Raw genomic sequence first — 16,530 nt, forward strand, 5'->3', positions numbered from 1 at the left:
CAGTCAAGGCGTCCTTCCACATTTTTTTACTCCTCTCCAGGAAGTAACAGTTCCCACCGTAAGGAACCCAGTGATTAGGGCAGAAGCTGTGCTGCTTGACTGGGGTAGAAGATGCCACCTTATACATCTCGTTCAATCATTCAACAGCTAGAGTGGAAAGTAAGAAAATGGTCTTACTTGGTGGTGGGGGAAGACCTGTGGCGTTCCCTTTACGACAAATGTAGCCCAGCTTCTTGGTACAGGTGCTGGTTTCCCATTTGGAAGCTTTGGCAGCATTTAAGGTGGCGCAGTTCATTCCAGGGTCGGATGAGGGATTCCCTGTTTGAAGTGGTTAGGGATGTATTTGGTTGCTAATAGATAGTATGTACAAAAAACATACCGTAAAACGGGGTTATAAGGGACGGCGGGGTAATAAGGGACAATTTTCAGGAACATGAAACATGAAAAGGCAGAATTACTTTTAAAGATTGAAAAGATTGAAAAAATTATGAGCGAATTCAAGAAACAATACAAGCAGTTGATGTTTGCTAAATACAAGGATGAAGAGTCTTGAACCAGTCATGATGTGCTATACATATCACTATATTGACACTTACTATGGTACCCATTATGTCATTGGATGGTCATATCACCTCGTACTTCGGTATGTGACAAAAAAATAAAATTAAATAAAACTAAATGAAATTGAATAAAGGCGGCACGGTGGTCTAGTGGTTAGCACGCAGACCTCACAGCTAGGAGACCAGGGTTCAATTCCACCCTCGGCCATCTCTGTGTGGAGTTTGCATGTTCTCCCCGTGCATGCGTGGGTTTTCTCCGGGTACTCCGGTTTCCTCCCACATTCCAAAAACATGCTAGGTTAATTGTCCACTCCAAATTGTCCATAGGTATGAATGTGAGTGTGAATGGTTGTTTGTCTATATGTGCTCTGTGATTGGCTGGCAACCAGTCCAGGGTGTACCCCGCCTCTCGCCCGAAGACAGCTGGGATAGGCTCCAGCACCACCGCGACCCTCATGAGGATAAGCAGTAGAAAATGAATGAATGAATGAAATTAAATAAAATTAAATAAAATTAAAAACAATTTATATTAGGAAAGCAGGAAGTTACTACGGTACCTATTTTGTCATTGTATGGTCCTATCACCTCGTACTTCGTTACGTGACAAAAAAAAAAAAAAAAAAAAAAAATTAAAATCAAAAAAACTTAAACTATATTAGGAAAGCAGGAAGTGAACAAATGTAACAGTTACTGATTGTAAAAGTACCAGATGGAGGGGTAGGATTTAATAAGCTTTGCTTCTTCCTACTCCTTTTGGACATGTGGAACTGTGAACTGATTATGTGATGCATTCAATTGTAATCTGATGCATGTTCAAATGAAATAAAACCGTTACCCTTACCGTTACCGTTACCGTTACCGTTACCGTTACCGTTACCGTTACCGTTACCGTTACCGTTACTATTACCTCCATTTTTATGGCATTTTTATGGCATCCTAATCAATCCACTCCTAAAAAATTCTAAATATCTTGACTGTTGAGGTTGGGATTTTTCTAATATGGAATGACATGACTGACCTGGGGCCCAGTTTAAATATCGGAAAGGGTTTCCGTTGCTCCACTGCCAGCCCCCCTCATAGTCCAAACTGTTGAGTCCAATCCACAGGGCAGTGCCCAAAGTGCTGGTTAGTCCTGTATCAAGCCAAGCATGTCAGTTCGGATCATATAGTAGACAGCCAGGAAATTCTTTCTATACCTGAAATATATGACTGCTCATGGAGCTCCACGATGCTGAGAAGGTCGGCTCCTTGCTGCTGGCAGCTTTTTCTGGCCTGATGCCACGTCAGCACTGACTGAGCGTTCCTCTGGTACTTCACCCCTGTCACTGGGTCTGTGTCCCAGCCTGAGGATACTGCATTAAAACACAATTTCAGCTCAGTATTTTGTTGGCGAAAACTGACCTCCAAGTGCAACAGGTGAGTCCATGCATGGTTAGGTTACCTGTGGTGGGACAGAAGCCCCACTTCTTCTTGATGTTATAATTGTCCTCTGTGGCGCACCACAGCTGTCCATCCGAGCGTCCCGCCTTGGTGCATTCGGAGTACCACTGCTCCCCAAACTTAAATGGAAACAGACACGGAGCTCCAAAGGAATTACCTCCGATTGTGAAAACCTCTGGAATGAAGAAAATGCAATATTAGATTATGATGACTGATGATAGTCAAGTTAGTTTCTTGACAACCCCCCCCCCCCCCCCCCCCCCACCTTGATAGCCTTTGGAACAAAGGTCTTTGTTGGTGCCGTATATCCTCCAGCGGCTCCAGACACCTGAGCCTTTGTAAATCATGATGTTCCTCTCGTTCCGATTTCCCCAGTTGAAGTGCAGGTCCTGGTCCCTGAGACCAAAGAGCGTCTCGTTCTTGCACTGCCAATGCTGGAGCTCGCTGCTCTCATCACACTGAAAGAGCAGCACCTTCACCCAGTCTTTGATCTCGGTGGCCCCCAGGCACAGGTTGAGGGACAGGCTGAGCAGCCGCCACTCGGAGGCCCAACGGAACTGCTGGTCTTTGGCATGGGGCTCGCAGGAGGCCAGCGTGATGGACGAAGCGTGCAACACTTTCACGCACTTGTTGTGGTCCTGGTTGAAGATCAGGAAGGAGCCGCTGTCTGAAGCATAGCGGTCATGTGTCAAAATCGGCAAACTAGTGCTGCTGATGATTCCTGGCCATACATACCCATCTCAGCAGTGATGCTGACAGCCCGCAGGAGGCACAGCAGCGCTGCTGAACGCATGACAGGTGACGACATGCTTCTTACTGTGCGTCCACTCATGAATGAGAAACATCAGCGTGCAACCAGGACGTCTCCTTCTCTATCATCCTGTCACATGGCCCATCGGCGACACTTTGACTTGGAATTCCCGGCAGAGGAAAGGACGGCAGGAAGCAACATCTCGCTACAACTACATGACTATGTCAGTGTTTGACGAGAAAGCTGATGTGTGTGCTTCATGAAGATGATGAGGAAGCTTCTGTGGGTCACAGAAAGTGTTGATAAAATGCTGATGTGAGGATTTCTCCAAGGAGAAAAAAGACAGGAAATCCTGCTTCCTACTGGCGTTAAAATGCAACTACAATAAACGTACGCTCTAACTTGCTAGTCAGCACAAAATGAGTACAAACCCGCTGAGCAGTATTGGATTGAGTAAGAAATGATATTTAATAGAAATATAACAATGGCACAACAGCATGAAACCTTCATAAGAACATCCTCTGGGTGTTGAACACCCTCAGCTTGGTCATGAAATTGAAATAGACAAAAGCCAGGCACACTAAAAGGTTCTTCATCAAGTAGAGAAGAGGCGTGACCAAGCCGAAGAACGCTAGTAGGCCCGCACGCACAAAAAGAAAGGGCAGGTCCTGCAGGGCCACACCTAGAGAGGAGAGCAAGGGGTTGTGGGGCACCAGCACCACGCGTAGGCACGAAAGGTAGCACAAAATGTATATAGGACACACCCAGCCCGAGTAGTAAACCAGAGGATGAGCTGCTACCCTCGTCATCTCCACCGTGTCCATCCAGAAGAGAAAACTCTCCACAAACACATCAGCTCGAGCGTCACTAGCACACAAAAAGCGCAGAGGGCCCGTGTGAACGGGTCCCGATTCACAGACAGTCAACGTTCTTCCGCCGTTCCCGACCATTCCTGGGAGTGTGCCGTTGGTTTCTGGTCTAATACCCACACCGCCCTGACTTCTGTCCCCCAGCTGGCCTGGTCCCACCGCCACTGGAGTAGTGCTCATGGCTTGCAGAGGTACAGTCGGGCCGGGAACATTTGGTCCGGGTACCGCCGGCCCGGGTACTGCCGGCCCGGGCACTGCCGGTGTGACTGGTATGACCTGTTCCACATGTGTGAGGACGGAGGAAGGAATGTCTGCGTCTCTCGCCAAAGGATGATCTACATGAGAGATTCAGGTATTGGAGTGGGAAAAAAAACACAAGTTATTATTGACATGCTGCTCACAGCCACCAGGGGGCAGATTTTGTGACATCTGACAATTGCTATGATATGCTGAGCTTCATTTTTCATTTTAACTTGCTGTGGTTAACAAAGGTCAATCAAGGAACAATAGCACTAAACTGTGCGACTCCACCTTCAATGACCCGTGTCATTGTGTCAATTCAGCACTTTGTTTTGAGAAACAAAAACCTCCTAATTTCCTGAATGCCACACTGTTTGCCCCTTTTGTGATTTCTTTTTTTTTTTGCATGTTTGTCACACTTTAATGTAATGATCATCAAACTAATTTAAATATTAGTAAATAACAATACAATGAACCCAAAATGCAGTTTTTAAATAACATTTTTCATTATTCAGTCGTTCATTCATTCATTTTCTACCCCTTATCCTCACGAGGGTCGCGAGGGGTGCTGGAGCCTATCGCAGATATCTTCGGGCGAGAGGCGGGGTACACCCTGGACTGGTCGCCAGCCAATCACAGGGCATATATAGACAAACAACCATTGCTTTTCATTATTAAGAAAGAAAAAAAATATCCAAACCTACATGGTCCTACATGGTGTGAAAAAGTGACCCCCCCCACCCTCCGTTAAGACATAACTTAAATTGAACCACAGTGAGATTGAACCAGTGGAAAAGCGGTGAACCAAAATGACCCCAAGAGGTCACAAAAAGACCCCACAACAACATCTAAAGATCTGAAGGCCTCACTTGCCTCAGTTAAGGTCAGTGTTCATGACTCCACCATGAGAAAGACACTGAGCAAAAACGGCTAAAAAGACCAAAACCACTGCTGAACAAAAAGAACATTAAGGTTTGTCCCAATTTTGCCAGAAAACATCTTGATGATCCCCAAGACTTTTGCGGTCTGACAGGGCAAAGGTTGTAACATTATAGCAACAGTAAAATATGGTGGTGGTAGTGTGATGGTCCGGAGCTGTTTTGCTGCTTCAGGACCTGGAAGATTTGCTGCGATAAATGGAACCACGAATTCTGGTGTCTACTAAAAAATCCTAAAGTAGAATATCCGGCCATCTGCTGGTGACCTCAAGCTGAAAACCAACTTGGGTTCTGCAGCAGGACCAGCAAGTCCACCTCTGAATAGCTGAAAAAACACACAAAGGGGGCAAACACTTCTATAAAGATACCTGCCACTGTTGTATTTGTATCGCTCTGTATGTATGTGTGGTATGCGCAGCATGGCGTGTGTATCATAGGCGAACTCACCCCGTCCCGTCAGTCTGCAGTGGCGTATTCTTTCCACAACATCAATACAGATGAGAGAGAAGAGGATTAGAGACACCGGGAGTTCTGTGAATGTGTCGTGTCTGAGATTGTTATTGATCTGAACCTGTAAGCACAACATCACACTTTCAAATCTTTAGCAGTACACTTGTACAAGCAGACTAGTATACATTTAGTACATGAAAAGTCTGCATTAGTTTCTATTGAAGATGTGCAGCTGTACCTAATGTTGTGTCCACTTTTAGGCCCATGTGGCTTGCAGTGATGCAGATTTTTGCCTGAGTCAGGGCTTGACAACACAGCACAGCATGTTATGTTAAAAGAGATAAGCAAGGACCAAAAGGTCTGTTTGGGCTTGCAAACATCCACTCAGGAAGTGAAATGTGCCTCATGGACACACCATGTGACAAGGGCAGCTCGCACAGGAAGACCAACACAGCTTATCCAACGCTCCCTTCAGGAAGACTGGAAAGGACTTCGCTAACGCAGCAGGAATCTGACAGCCAACCATTCTTTTCACATTCCACCTCTCATACTAATGAGTCTCATAAATATCATAACTATATCATTTGATTCATCAGAAGTGTTAAGGCAACATGCGACTTCTTATTGTGTCACCTAGTGAGACCTCCTATGCAATCACAGACACTTTCTCCATTTATGCCTATGCATTCACTGACATTTATTGCACTCTTACTTGCATAGGCTCCTAATGCAGTCACTGACACTTGCTGCACTCTTGCTTATATACACTTTAAATACATTCACTGACATTTACTGCACTTCCTATGCAAATAACTGTCACTTTCTGTACTCCTACTTATATAGGCTTCCTATGTAATCATTGACACATTCTGCACTCCTAATTATATAGACATCCAAAACAATCGCTGGCATTTACTGCACTCTGATATACACATCCTATGCAATAACTGTCACTTTCTGCACTCCTACTTATATAGACTTCCTATGCAATACCTGTCACTGTCTGCACTCCTACTTATATAGACTTCCTATACAATCATTGACACTTTCTACACTCCTACTTATATAGACATCCTGTGCTATCATTGACACATTCTGCACTCCTACTTATATAGACATCATATGCAATCATTCACACTTTCTGCACTCTTATAGACTTCCAAAACAATTGCTGGCATTTACTGCAGTCTTACTTACATACACATCCTATGCAATCACTAAAACATTCTCCAGTCTTACTTACATAGACTCCCAATGCAGTCACTGACACTTTCTGCACTCGTACTTATATACACTTGACATACATTCACTGACATTTACTGTACTCTGAGATACACTTCCTATGCAATAACTGTCCATTTCTGCACTCCTACTTACGGTATATGGATTTCATATGCAATAATTGACACTTTCTGCAGTTCTACTTATATAGACTTCCTCTGCAATCATTGACACTTTCTGCACTCTTACTTATACAGACTTCCCAAAACAATCACTGGCATTTACTGCACTCTTACTTACATACACTTCCTTTGCAATCACTGAAACCTTCTCTAGTCTTACTTACATAGACTCCCGATGAAGTCACTGACATTTTCTGCACTCTTGCTTATATACACTTGAAATACATTCACTGACATTTACTGCCCTCTGAGATACACTTCCTATGCAATAACTGTCCATTTCTGCATTCCTACTTATATGGACTTCATATGCAATCATTGATGCCATTTACTGCACTCTTACTTACTGTACATAAACAGCCTATGCAATCACTGAAACCCTTTCCAGTCCTTCTTACATAGACTCCCGATGCAGTCACTGACACTTTCTGCACTCTTACTTATATTCCCTTGAAAAACATTCACTGACATTTACTGCACTCTGAGAAACACTTCCTATGCAATAACGGTCACATTCTACACTCCTAACCATTGACACGTTCTGCACTCTTACTTACATAGACTTCCAACGATATTACTGACATTTTCTGCACTCTTACTTATATAGACTTCCAAAACAATAGCTGCCATTTATGCACTCTTACTTACTGTACATAAATGCCCTATGCAATCACTGAAACTTTTTCCAGTCCTTCTTACATAATTACACTTCCTATGCAATAACGGTCGGTCACATTCTACACTCCTAACCATTGACACGTTCTGCACTCTTACTTACATAGACTTCCAACACTATCACTGACATTGACTGCACTCTTACTTACATACATTTCCTATGCAATCACTGACACTTTCTCCAGTCTTACTTGCATAGACTTCCAATGCAGCCACCAACATTTTCTGCACTCTTACTACAGTCTTTGAGGACAAGACTTTCTTATACGACTTACTTATTAAATGTTGATACGTAGACTTCTGACAGTATTTATCTCTGAAACCATGAAGTAGCTCGACCTTATTTACGAATTGTATACCGCTTACAGAATTTTGAGAAGTAGACTTATTACAGCAGTGGTGTCCAATTGTACTTTAGACCATGCAACTATTTTTATCAGTACTTAAGTACTGCATGTATTTATGTATGTTATGTACGTTAGAGCATGTAAGTAAATATACCTGCACTTTGGTTTGCATAATTATTTGTATGTGTACTTTAGATCATATTAATGTTTATATGTGTTAGAGCTGTCAGTTGATTATAATATTTAATCATGATTAATCGCACCTGTCGCACTGAGCGTCAGATTCGGGAGATGTTGTGATAAAGGCTGTATGTAAAATATTCTTCATGTGGTTATTCAAAGATTATTCATTCATAAGCTTTGACTTACAGCCTACAAGAATAATGTCTCTTTGATTGCCATGTAGGTATTTGTACGTGGACTTTACACATGTAAGTACATGTAAGTGTACTATAAAACATGTAAGTGTACTTTAAACAAGGACAGCGAGTACCTGTGAGCTGGCAATGAGAAAGGCGAAGCAGGGTAAGGTGGACATGATGACATAGACGAGGGCCACAGGCCTCCTGAGGAACAAATAACAAACAGTGAGGAAGGACAAAGCCCCGCCCCAGAGCCCCGCCCACGGGCCCTCCCTCCGTGGCCCTCACTCACCATTTCTTCCTGCCAAGGAGCATCTTGTTGTTGACAAACAGCAAGTACTTGAGGGGTGCCCACACCAATAGGGCGGCGGACATGACGTAGGCGATGGACGAGGTCACGATCAACCAGTAGGCCACATCACCATCACCAGGGGGCTGTGCTGACCTTTTGACCTTGGCAACAATCACAGCAAATCTCTGCATGACGATAAAGAGCGGCACGCACAGGCCCGCAAACTGCAGCACCTCGCACAGGGCGAACTTGATGGTCCTCCCCGAGCCCATGCTGAGCCCATGCTGAGGCTGGGCCAGGTAGAGACCACCCCTAGCATGTTCCACGCAGCAGACCAACCGCTTACACTGCAGTCGCCATTGTGTCCGCTAACAAAGCTACGTGACGTCATCAAGCAACACTTGACAACATTTATTATTTGTATATTGCCATCAAGTGGACAAACTGCAACATTACAGCCAAGAAAAGCTTAATAACTGTTTAAAAAGTCCCTAAGTAATGGATAAGAAGCATTTTGAAGTGGTTTTCGTGTGACCATCCCAGGATATAGCTTTCCAAAATGGCAGTGTGTAAGGTAAGCTAGCCCATTTCGAAAAGCTATTTTTTTTTGTCATTGAAGCTAATATTAAATAAATTTAACAGTTTCAATGCTTTAATAACTGTCAAATATTCATTCATTTTCTACTGCTTTTTCCTCACAAGGATATAATTCACCATATTTCTTCAACAAATTCACTAAAAAAGCTAGCATAATATCGTGATAAGGCTTTTAGCTTTTATGATGTATAGCATAAATGCTATTATGTTCATTGTTCAATTCAAAGTACTGTACATTTGTGCTTCACAAAAAAGTATCATGTTAGGAAAACATTTAGTATAATATACTGTATATGTAACATCAGTGGCCGGCCACCTCCACGGCGAAAGGACACTTTTCCTCTGTTTCCACTTGGATGCAGCACACAACTTTCGGTGTGAGGAAAGTCATGTGGAGGATCTGTCAATAAAACCATTTATTGAGGTAAGTTTTCCATAACTACTTTGGTCACGTTTTCTCACTATGTTGACTTTGCGTGATTTAGCACATAAATCTGTTAACATTGGACGCCCTCTGAAGCAGTATGAGCGGGCATGTAAACAAAGGAGTCTAGAGTTGCCTTGAAAACATCCTGGGCACATTGCTGTGCTATGAATTGCTCTAATAGATTTATAAATAAATAAATTTCTGGCTCAAACCATGACAGAATATTGGAGAATTGACTTTATTGATTTTGCAAATAAGTTATGTTTTTGCTAAAAAGTAGGTGGCAGTGATTTACAATTGTCTAGAAGTACGTAGAACAGCTGACATGTTGGACATAAATGATGTGGATAGCACCTTTGATTGGACACAAACAAGACGTTTGCAAGCTTTGAACAAAGTCTTATTGGAGGTACGACCAGTGTTGAGTGATGTGTTTCCTCTCAATGCGTGCAACATGCTAAGGCCAGTGGATTGTAAACACGTTGACTCTTCCTCAGACGTCTAATCATCCTTCTCCACGATGACCTCCCCGTGGAGAACTCTCCTCCTCTGCCGCAACATGTGGAAGAAGAGCTGAGGAAACACTGGAAACACAAACATGATGACCATATTGCATTTGTTTGCCACCAAAACTGAAGAAAAGTTAGAGAACGCCAGTAGAGGGTAGTAAAAACCTGATATCTTCGAATGGCAAATAGTTTGACTTAATTTTAGTTGTAAGGTAGATCCAAGCTTTTTGCAGCGCTCTCTGGGATCACCATCAAATGGTGAAAGGCTGTGAGTAGCTGATACGTATTTTAAAATATAAAATGTATACTCACTGCAAATGAATGATAATGGAATATCATCAACAAACAGATCGCATTGGAGTCTCAGTGTAGAAGTTATACAGTCGTTGACTATGGACTCGTATTAGTCAAAAATATTGAAAGACAAGTCATTCATTCATTCATTTTCTACCGCTTTTTCCTCACGAGGGTCGCGGGGGTGCTGGAGCCTATCCCAGTTGTCTTTGGGCGAGAGGCGGGGTACACCCTGGACTGGTGGCCAGCCAATCACAGGGCACATATAGACAAACAACCATTCACACTCACATTCATACCTACATTCATACCTATGGACAATTTGGAGTCGCCAATTAACCTAGCATGTTTTTGGAATGTGGGAGGAAACCGGAGTACCTGGAGAAAACCCACGCATGCACGGGGAGAACATGCAAACTCCACACAGAGATGGCCGAGGGTGGAATTGAACCCTGGTCTCCTAGCTGTTAGGTCTGCGCGCTAACCACTCGTCCACCGTGCCGCCTAAGGCAAGTCATATGTAGTGCAAAAAAATCAAATGCACTACAGAAAATTACAACAAAAAATTATTCTCTCATTTTGTGTGGAAGTGGCACATTTTCTGCTTCTTACTTTGTCCTGTCCTTGGTCCTGTGAGGTAGACTTCAGTGACGAGAAACACAGTTCTGGTTAGTTATCCGTGTTACTTAAGTAAAGAGTTTGTCTTCACAAAACAATATACATTCAAAAGAGTAATACATTTACGTGACAAAAATGCCTCCTCAAAAAAAATCTGACCTCACAAATCGCTTGGTTTTACTTTCTCTGACGCCATTGGCTGCCCATGGTTGTGTGTATGTGATGAAGATGGGATCAAGTGGGAGTAAGTCACAGTTGATGGACTACACTCCTGATGGGGATGTCATATAAATTCATGTCAAAAAATCCGAACTATCCCTTTAAGTATAGAATGAATAAATTGGAGGCTAAATAATTAGCGTGGTGGCTTGCTTTTAAACATTAGAGTTGTGCACTATGGTGTAAACAAAGATAGCAATAGCGCTAATCAACATCATTGTGAGTATGGATGATTGACTGACGTCTGCATGGCATTACAAAAAAATCCCACATTATGTTCAAGATACTACAACACGGAACTTTACAACTTTGCTCGGTGACCTGGGTTCGAATCTCCACTTGGGCAACTTGCATGTTCTCCCTGTGCTTGTGTGGGTTTTCTCTGGGTACTCCGGTTTCCTCCCACATTCCAAAAACATCCATCTTAGGTTAGTTGGTGACTCCAAATTCTCCATATGAATGCAATTGGCTTGCTACCAGTCCAGGGTGTACCCCGCCTCTTGCCCGAAATCAGCTGGAATAGGCTCTAACCTCTGTGACCCTAATGAGGATAAGCGGCATAGAAAATAGATGGACGGAAGTATAGAGGTTATTATAGGGGTGTTATTTCATGGTGACAGAGCTCCAATAATGGCAAAAACCGTATTTAGGAGGTCCTAAACAGGTTTTATATGGAAATATTCAATGTATTAGAGGGAACCTATTATGCTTTTTCCACTTTTCGGGCCTACAAATGTAGTTAGAACGTTCTATTCTTGTGTTAAACGCTGCCAAAGTTTCAGATAATGAGGTTTGTACATTGAAAGAGATGTGAAAGAAATTTGGGATGGCTCTGAAAGCTTGGTTTCTGAGAGTTTTTTCTAACTCCTTCCTTATATGGGCATGCCGCGGTACAAGCTGAAGGCTGTATTGGGAATGTGACCAATCACAGGGGAGTGGGCATGCCCGGAAGTGCCCTGTGGGTGGAATAAATTAAAAGAGACCATTTTGGAAAACCAAAGAAATACAGCTGGAATAGGTGCAGATTCTGGAAGATCTACAAAACTTTCTGTGCAGGATATTGTGTGTAGCTGCTCTATAGGACTCCACAATCTGTCGGATTAGTGATCTGTAAATGCTGAATAGCAAATGTTCAGGGATCCACTGTATTTTACAAAATGTTGTGTGAAGGTGTTATGTCCCACATGCTGAAGAGAGGCTGGCGCTTACGTGGGATGTAAGACAGCATGATGATGATGAGGCAGTAGTAGTAGTCGAAGGACACGTTGTACTTGTTGGGAAGCCTCATGGAGTACATTCCCGACCTGCGTACGAAGGGCAACGCCGAGTAAATGGTGAGCAACTCGCCCGCCACCCCCAGCGGGTACAAGACGATGAAGAGGTTGTATCTGGAACACAAAAGAATTTTTCTACAGCGTGGTCAACATGAGTCAGCATGCATGACTCAGCACTGCAGGGGTCCCTCATTTAGTCCCGGATGGGGGTGTGGGGGGGCATTCCATGACCAAAACAGAAGCAGCTGAACATGAGACAAACCCCCACCCCCGACCCCACCACACCCCTGGGGGCCAGGCGCCTCCTCCACACTGTAAGAAATTCACAAGAGGTGCTGCACTACTTTGTGACGCTAGAAGACCGACACCAAAAAGGAACGACGCCTCCACCTGGCCCATTTGATGAAATACGGCAGGTGGTTGAGAAGGTTGAAGGTGTAGTAGGAATATCTGGTAATCTCTGTCAGCGTCCACACCACCAGGAACAGCAACACACTTTCTTCATTCTGGATCTTCAGGAAGGACACATTATAAGACACTAAGTCGTCCGTGTTTGTGTGTGATAGAGACAGAGCCAGAAAAAAGAACCTGTCTGATGCTGTTGGTGATGAACCAAACCATGAAGATCCGTGAGCACACTTGAACTCCGGTGACGATCACGGAAGTCCTCACGATTCCTGCATTAGAGCTGACATTTGAACTTGGCAGGAGAGCAGGATGGAAAGAAGAGAAACATCACGTACCGATGGCACAGTGTCCCACCTGGAAGACAAAAGACCTTATTTGCTTTGCTGTTCAAGACGCCCACCTGGAAACAAAAGTCAAGCTTTACCTCCACTAAAGCAAACGTCTGGAAGAACTTGAGGGTCCTCGCAATGCTCCTGTACAGACCTTTGTGTGTGCCCTTCGTCATGTAGAAGCGCATCATGGCCATGGCCAGAACCAACCACCTGAAGACCAGAAGACAACATCACACCTTTAACTAAAACCCATACACTGCCAGTATACACACATGCATACTACTTGCTTACAATGTCAGAACAACATGCATGTATGTAGAAGCGCATCACGGCCATGACCGGAATCAACCACCTGAAGAACGTTTTATCGTTTCAGCGTCTCATCCACAAGGGAACGGTGTTCCGGGTGACCTGAAATGGTATTTGTTGAAAACGGCTTCCACAGTGGGAAAATTTGATAACACCGGTTTGTCATTGCCGTGTAAACAGGTAGAGGTCACTGACCCACAACTGCCGTCACATGACCGGATGTGACTTTGGTGACATAATATGTGACATAACTCACCCCAGTCCAGATTATCCTCATATTTTGTTGTCTTTCTTGTCAGACTTATGCATTATGCGTTCTTTCCTCTTCAGCCTCGTGTTTGTTCACAGCACCACACGTAGGTGTGCCTTATGCATTACAATGTTTACATTGTCTTGATGCAACTATTTACTGATTCGTCAGTGTGGACGCAACTTTTTTTTTTCAATAATGTACAGAACTACAAGTCGACCAGAGGCAGATTCTGACACTTAAAGGGGACCTATTATGCTCATTTTTCCACCCTTTGTATTGAGTTGTGGCAGCTACATACAATAACCCGCACAGAAAGCTTTCTAGATTATCTAGAATCTGCACCTATTCCAGCTGTATTTCCTTAGATTTGTGCATCCCGCAAAAACGGTCTGTTTTAATTTATTCCACCCACAGGCACGCCCACTCCACTGTGATTGGTCACACACCCAACGTTCTTCCTAACTATGAAGGAACCCCACTTTCTAATATAGTGGCTATAGGAGTTCTAATAGATGAATTAAGTCTTTAAAAAGCCTAAAAAAAGGCCACTAAAACTGGCAAAATGCAACATAGGCTATGTACAAAAAATGCACACATGTTGCTAGAAATACACTACTACACTAATACTGTTACTAAAAATAAAATACACTACTACATTAATACACTACTACTACTACTACTACTCTTGCCTAAAAACAGCTGGGGTAGGTTCCAGCTACCTGCGACCCTAACAACGATAAGCAGCATAGATAATGGATGAATGGATACTACTATTACTATTACTATACTACTACGACTACTACAGGCTCCAGCATACCCCTACAACCCTAGTGCAGGTAAGCGTCATAGATAATGGATGGATGCATACTACAACTACAATTTAAATACAATAACATATGATACAAATTATATTTCTTTAATAAATACACTACTATAATACTCCTATTCACTTACTTACAATGTAAAACATGTGATACAAATGAGACTTCTATATACAGTATAACAATAATATATAATAATATAGTAATATATTATATAATAATATATAACAATAATACAATTACATGTATTATTTTGAGTGCTATTGACCAGGAGTGCCATAGAAAGGGACAAAGTCAGTTTTGATTCCAATGTGTCCTGACTACCAGTGGAATAAAACACAGGTAACTGCTCAGGAAAATAGTAATTAGAGTTGGGCCATATGGACTTTAGCATAGATGTATCACGATATAAAACCTTGTATAAAAAGCCATAGAATGAAAATACAATTGTCAAAAATTGTAAAGTACATTTATTTATTGGTAACAATCTGGCAAACATTTCTAATGTGATGTCAACCTTTGGATACATTGCTATTAAATCTTCAACAAACTGTAATGCCTGTGCGTGTGATGAAGGAAGATGTAGTCACCCATGCAATTCCAATTGCATATGGACCATATTTTTATGACACTTTTGTTTTTTTTACGCAGACATGGGTCCAACCTCGCTCTTTGTTCTTATTTTTTCACTCAAAACCTGCACGTCGTCACCGGGCACTGTAAAACGTTCCTTACATTAAAGCTGTAAAACAGAACGTGTTGAAAATAGACTCACCCACCCACATACACATAACACATAACACCCGCTAGCTTCCATTCATGCTCTGTAAAAAAGATTCAGCCAACTTTTGCCGGTGTTTATCGCCATTTCAGGTCATTTTGGTTGAGAGGGGATTGTTTGGTGTTTATGATGATTTTGTTTCCACACACAAAAGTTCCTTTCCTCACGATGACAGCCTTTCATTCATCTTATGTAGCCGCCGCGCCGTGCAGTCATCAACTCGGCTAGTTTCCATTGATTATTTATATCCGGTAAGTCATTATCATCAATGGAAGAATCTATACAGGTATATAGAAAATATCACCCAACCAACACTCAACTTGCTAATTAATATTCCCACACGGCTTTGCGATCATCTTTTTTCCTTTTAATTTGTACTACATGACCTCATATTGCTGCACTGTGTGTGTGTACATGCTCGCGTCAATGCCTCCCCCCATTCACACATACACAAAGCGACCGTATGACTGACAAGAGGTCGCACTCCGTTGTTCTGTGGAATGCTGTTGTTCTATGAAGTGTTCCATATGTGCTGAACCAATGCGCAGAATAAATGCTTTTTCTGGAGGCGAGTTCATTTTCATTTATCGTGATGTTATTTATTTATTATCACATTTCTGAGAAATCTAGTCACGTAACTACGACTACTACTACTACTCTGGTACAGTGTTACAAAGAGATGCAGTATGTGAAAAAAGTGCAATTATAATATGAATATGAATCTAATATTAATATTGTGAATATAATGTAATATGTACGTGAATGTAATATTTAATAGTGTTAAACGCGTCCATTGAGCAGTGTTCTCCAGTGTGAGCTATACTTATCCTCTTAAGTTAAGTTAAGTATGGCAGACTTTGACACCCCCGCTCGGCCCTATTTGGACACAATCCTGACCCCACAACACTGAAACACTTTACACACTCAAACGCGGACAAATGAAAACTTTTACATTTACACTGCGATGAAGAGAACACGCTTAAACACTTTAGACACTTGACGCTCCTCTACAAGAGCGGGCGACAGGGTAAAAGTGAGGACCCCCACCCCCTCTTACCCTCCCCTCCCACGGGGGAGGTGGGGGCGTAGAGACTGAGAGACGTACCCGGCCGTCATGGCGATGTTGTAGAAGGTGAGCCACGCTGTGGCAATGGCGCCTTTCGTTCGTTTCTTGTTGTTGTTTTCCTTCTCCTCCACTGCGCCGTCCTCCTCGATGGACGCCATGCTGCCGGGGGAGGGGGGTGCAGCCTGCCGGGAGGAAGGGAGCTGACAGCTGGGACTGGAGGGAGGGGGTCACGTCTTACGTGTGTTGCCCCCTGGTGGGCCACACTTTACATGACGGGAAATTATGACAACATATC

At 43.0% G+C, this 16,530-nt stretch overlaps 3 protein-coding genes across 3 annotated transcripts in view; all 3 read right to left on the reverse strand.

Moving 5' to 3' along the window:
* Positions 1-2,818, reverse strand: part of mrc1a (mannose receptor, C type 1a) — a 13,146-nt gene extending 10,328 nt beyond the window's left edge. The window contains exons 1-7 of the mRNA XM_078792255.1: positions 2,736-2,818; positions 2,266-2,667; positions 2,002-2,175; positions 1,757-1,912; positions 1,579-1,692; positions 178-318; positions 1-99 (exon numbers count right to left, since the gene is read on the reverse strand). The exon at positions 1-99 is cut by the window's left edge and continues 81 nt beyond it. Coding sequence (XP_078648381.1) covers positions 1-99; positions 178-318; positions 1,579-1,692; positions 1,757-1,912; positions 2,002-2,175; positions 2,266-2,667; positions 2,736-2,808 — 1,159 coding nt within the window. The 5' untranslated portion in view covers positions 2,809-2,818. The remainder of the gene's footprint in view (positions 100-177; positions 319-1,578; positions 1,693-1,756; positions 1,913-2,001; positions 2,176-2,265; positions 2,668-2,735) is intronic.
* Positions 2,819-3,210: 392 nt separating this feature from the next.
* Positions 3,211-8,701, reverse strand: LOC131109005 (transmembrane protein 236). The gene is made up of 4 exons (XM_058060522.2): positions 8,328-8,701; positions 8,167-8,239; positions 5,246-5,369; positions 3,211-3,955 (listed from the first exon to the last, which is right to left on the reverse strand). The coding sequence occupies exons 1-4, from the start codon at positions 8,597-8,599 to the stop codon at positions 3,258-3,260; spliced, it is 1,167 nt and encodes a 388-aa protein (XP_057916505.2). The 5' UTR covers positions 8,600-8,701; the 3' UTR covers positions 3,211-3,257.
* Positions 8,702-9,575: 874 nt separating this feature from the next.
* Positions 9,576-16,499, reverse strand: hacd1 (3-hydroxyacyl-CoA dehydratase 1). Its single transcript, XM_058060523.2, has 7 exons — positions 16,275-16,499; positions 13,098-13,215; positions 13,009-13,027; positions 12,854-12,942; positions 12,656-12,777; positions 12,201-12,379; positions 9,576-9,935 (listed from the first exon to the last, which is right to left on the reverse strand). The coding sequence occupies exons 1-7, from the start codon at positions 16,391-16,393 to the stop codon at positions 9,853-9,855; spliced, it is 729 nt and encodes a 242-aa protein (XP_057916506.1). The 5' UTR covers positions 16,394-16,499; the 3' UTR covers positions 9,576-9,852.
* Between the last annotated feature and the right edge of the window lie 31 nt (positions 16,500-16,530).

Source organism: Doryrhamphus excisus, linkage group LG7 (assembly GCF_037039965.1).
Source record: "Doryrhamphus excisus strain RoL-2023G ecotype Guam linkage group LG7, RoL_Dexc_Guam_v1.1, whole genome shotgun sequence".
In the NCBI taxonomy this organism is placed as follows: domain Eukaryota; kingdom Metazoa; phylum Chordata; class Actinopteri; order Syngnathiformes; family Syngnathidae; genus Doryrhamphus; species Doryrhamphus excisus.

Coding starts and splice junctions, on each gene's coding strand:
- hacd1 (XM_058060523.2), bottom strand. CDS start 16,393: ATGGCGTCCATCGAGGAGGACGGCGCAGTGGAGGAGAAGGAAAACAAC. Junction 13,216..16,274: donor AACATCGCCATGACGGCCGG/GTACGTCTCTCA, acceptor TCTGGTCTTCAG/GTGGTTGGTTCTGGCCATGG. Junction 9,936..12,200: donor CATGCTGTCTTACATCCCAC/GTAAGCGCCAGC, acceptor TTGTGTTTCCAG/TGTTTCCTCAGCTCTTCTTC.
- LOC131109005 (XM_058060522.2), bottom strand. CDS start 8,599: ATGGGCTCGGGGAGGACCATCAAGTTCGCCCTGTGCGAGGTGCTGCAG. Junction 8,240..8,327: donor CTCCTTGGCAGGAAGAAATG/GTGAGTGAGGGC, acceptor TTTGTTCCTCAG/GAGGCCTGTGGCCCTCGTCT. Junction 5,370..8,166: donor TTCTCATTGCCAGCTCACAG/GTACTCGCTGTC, acceptor TTGTGCTTACAG/GTTCAGATCAATAACAATCT.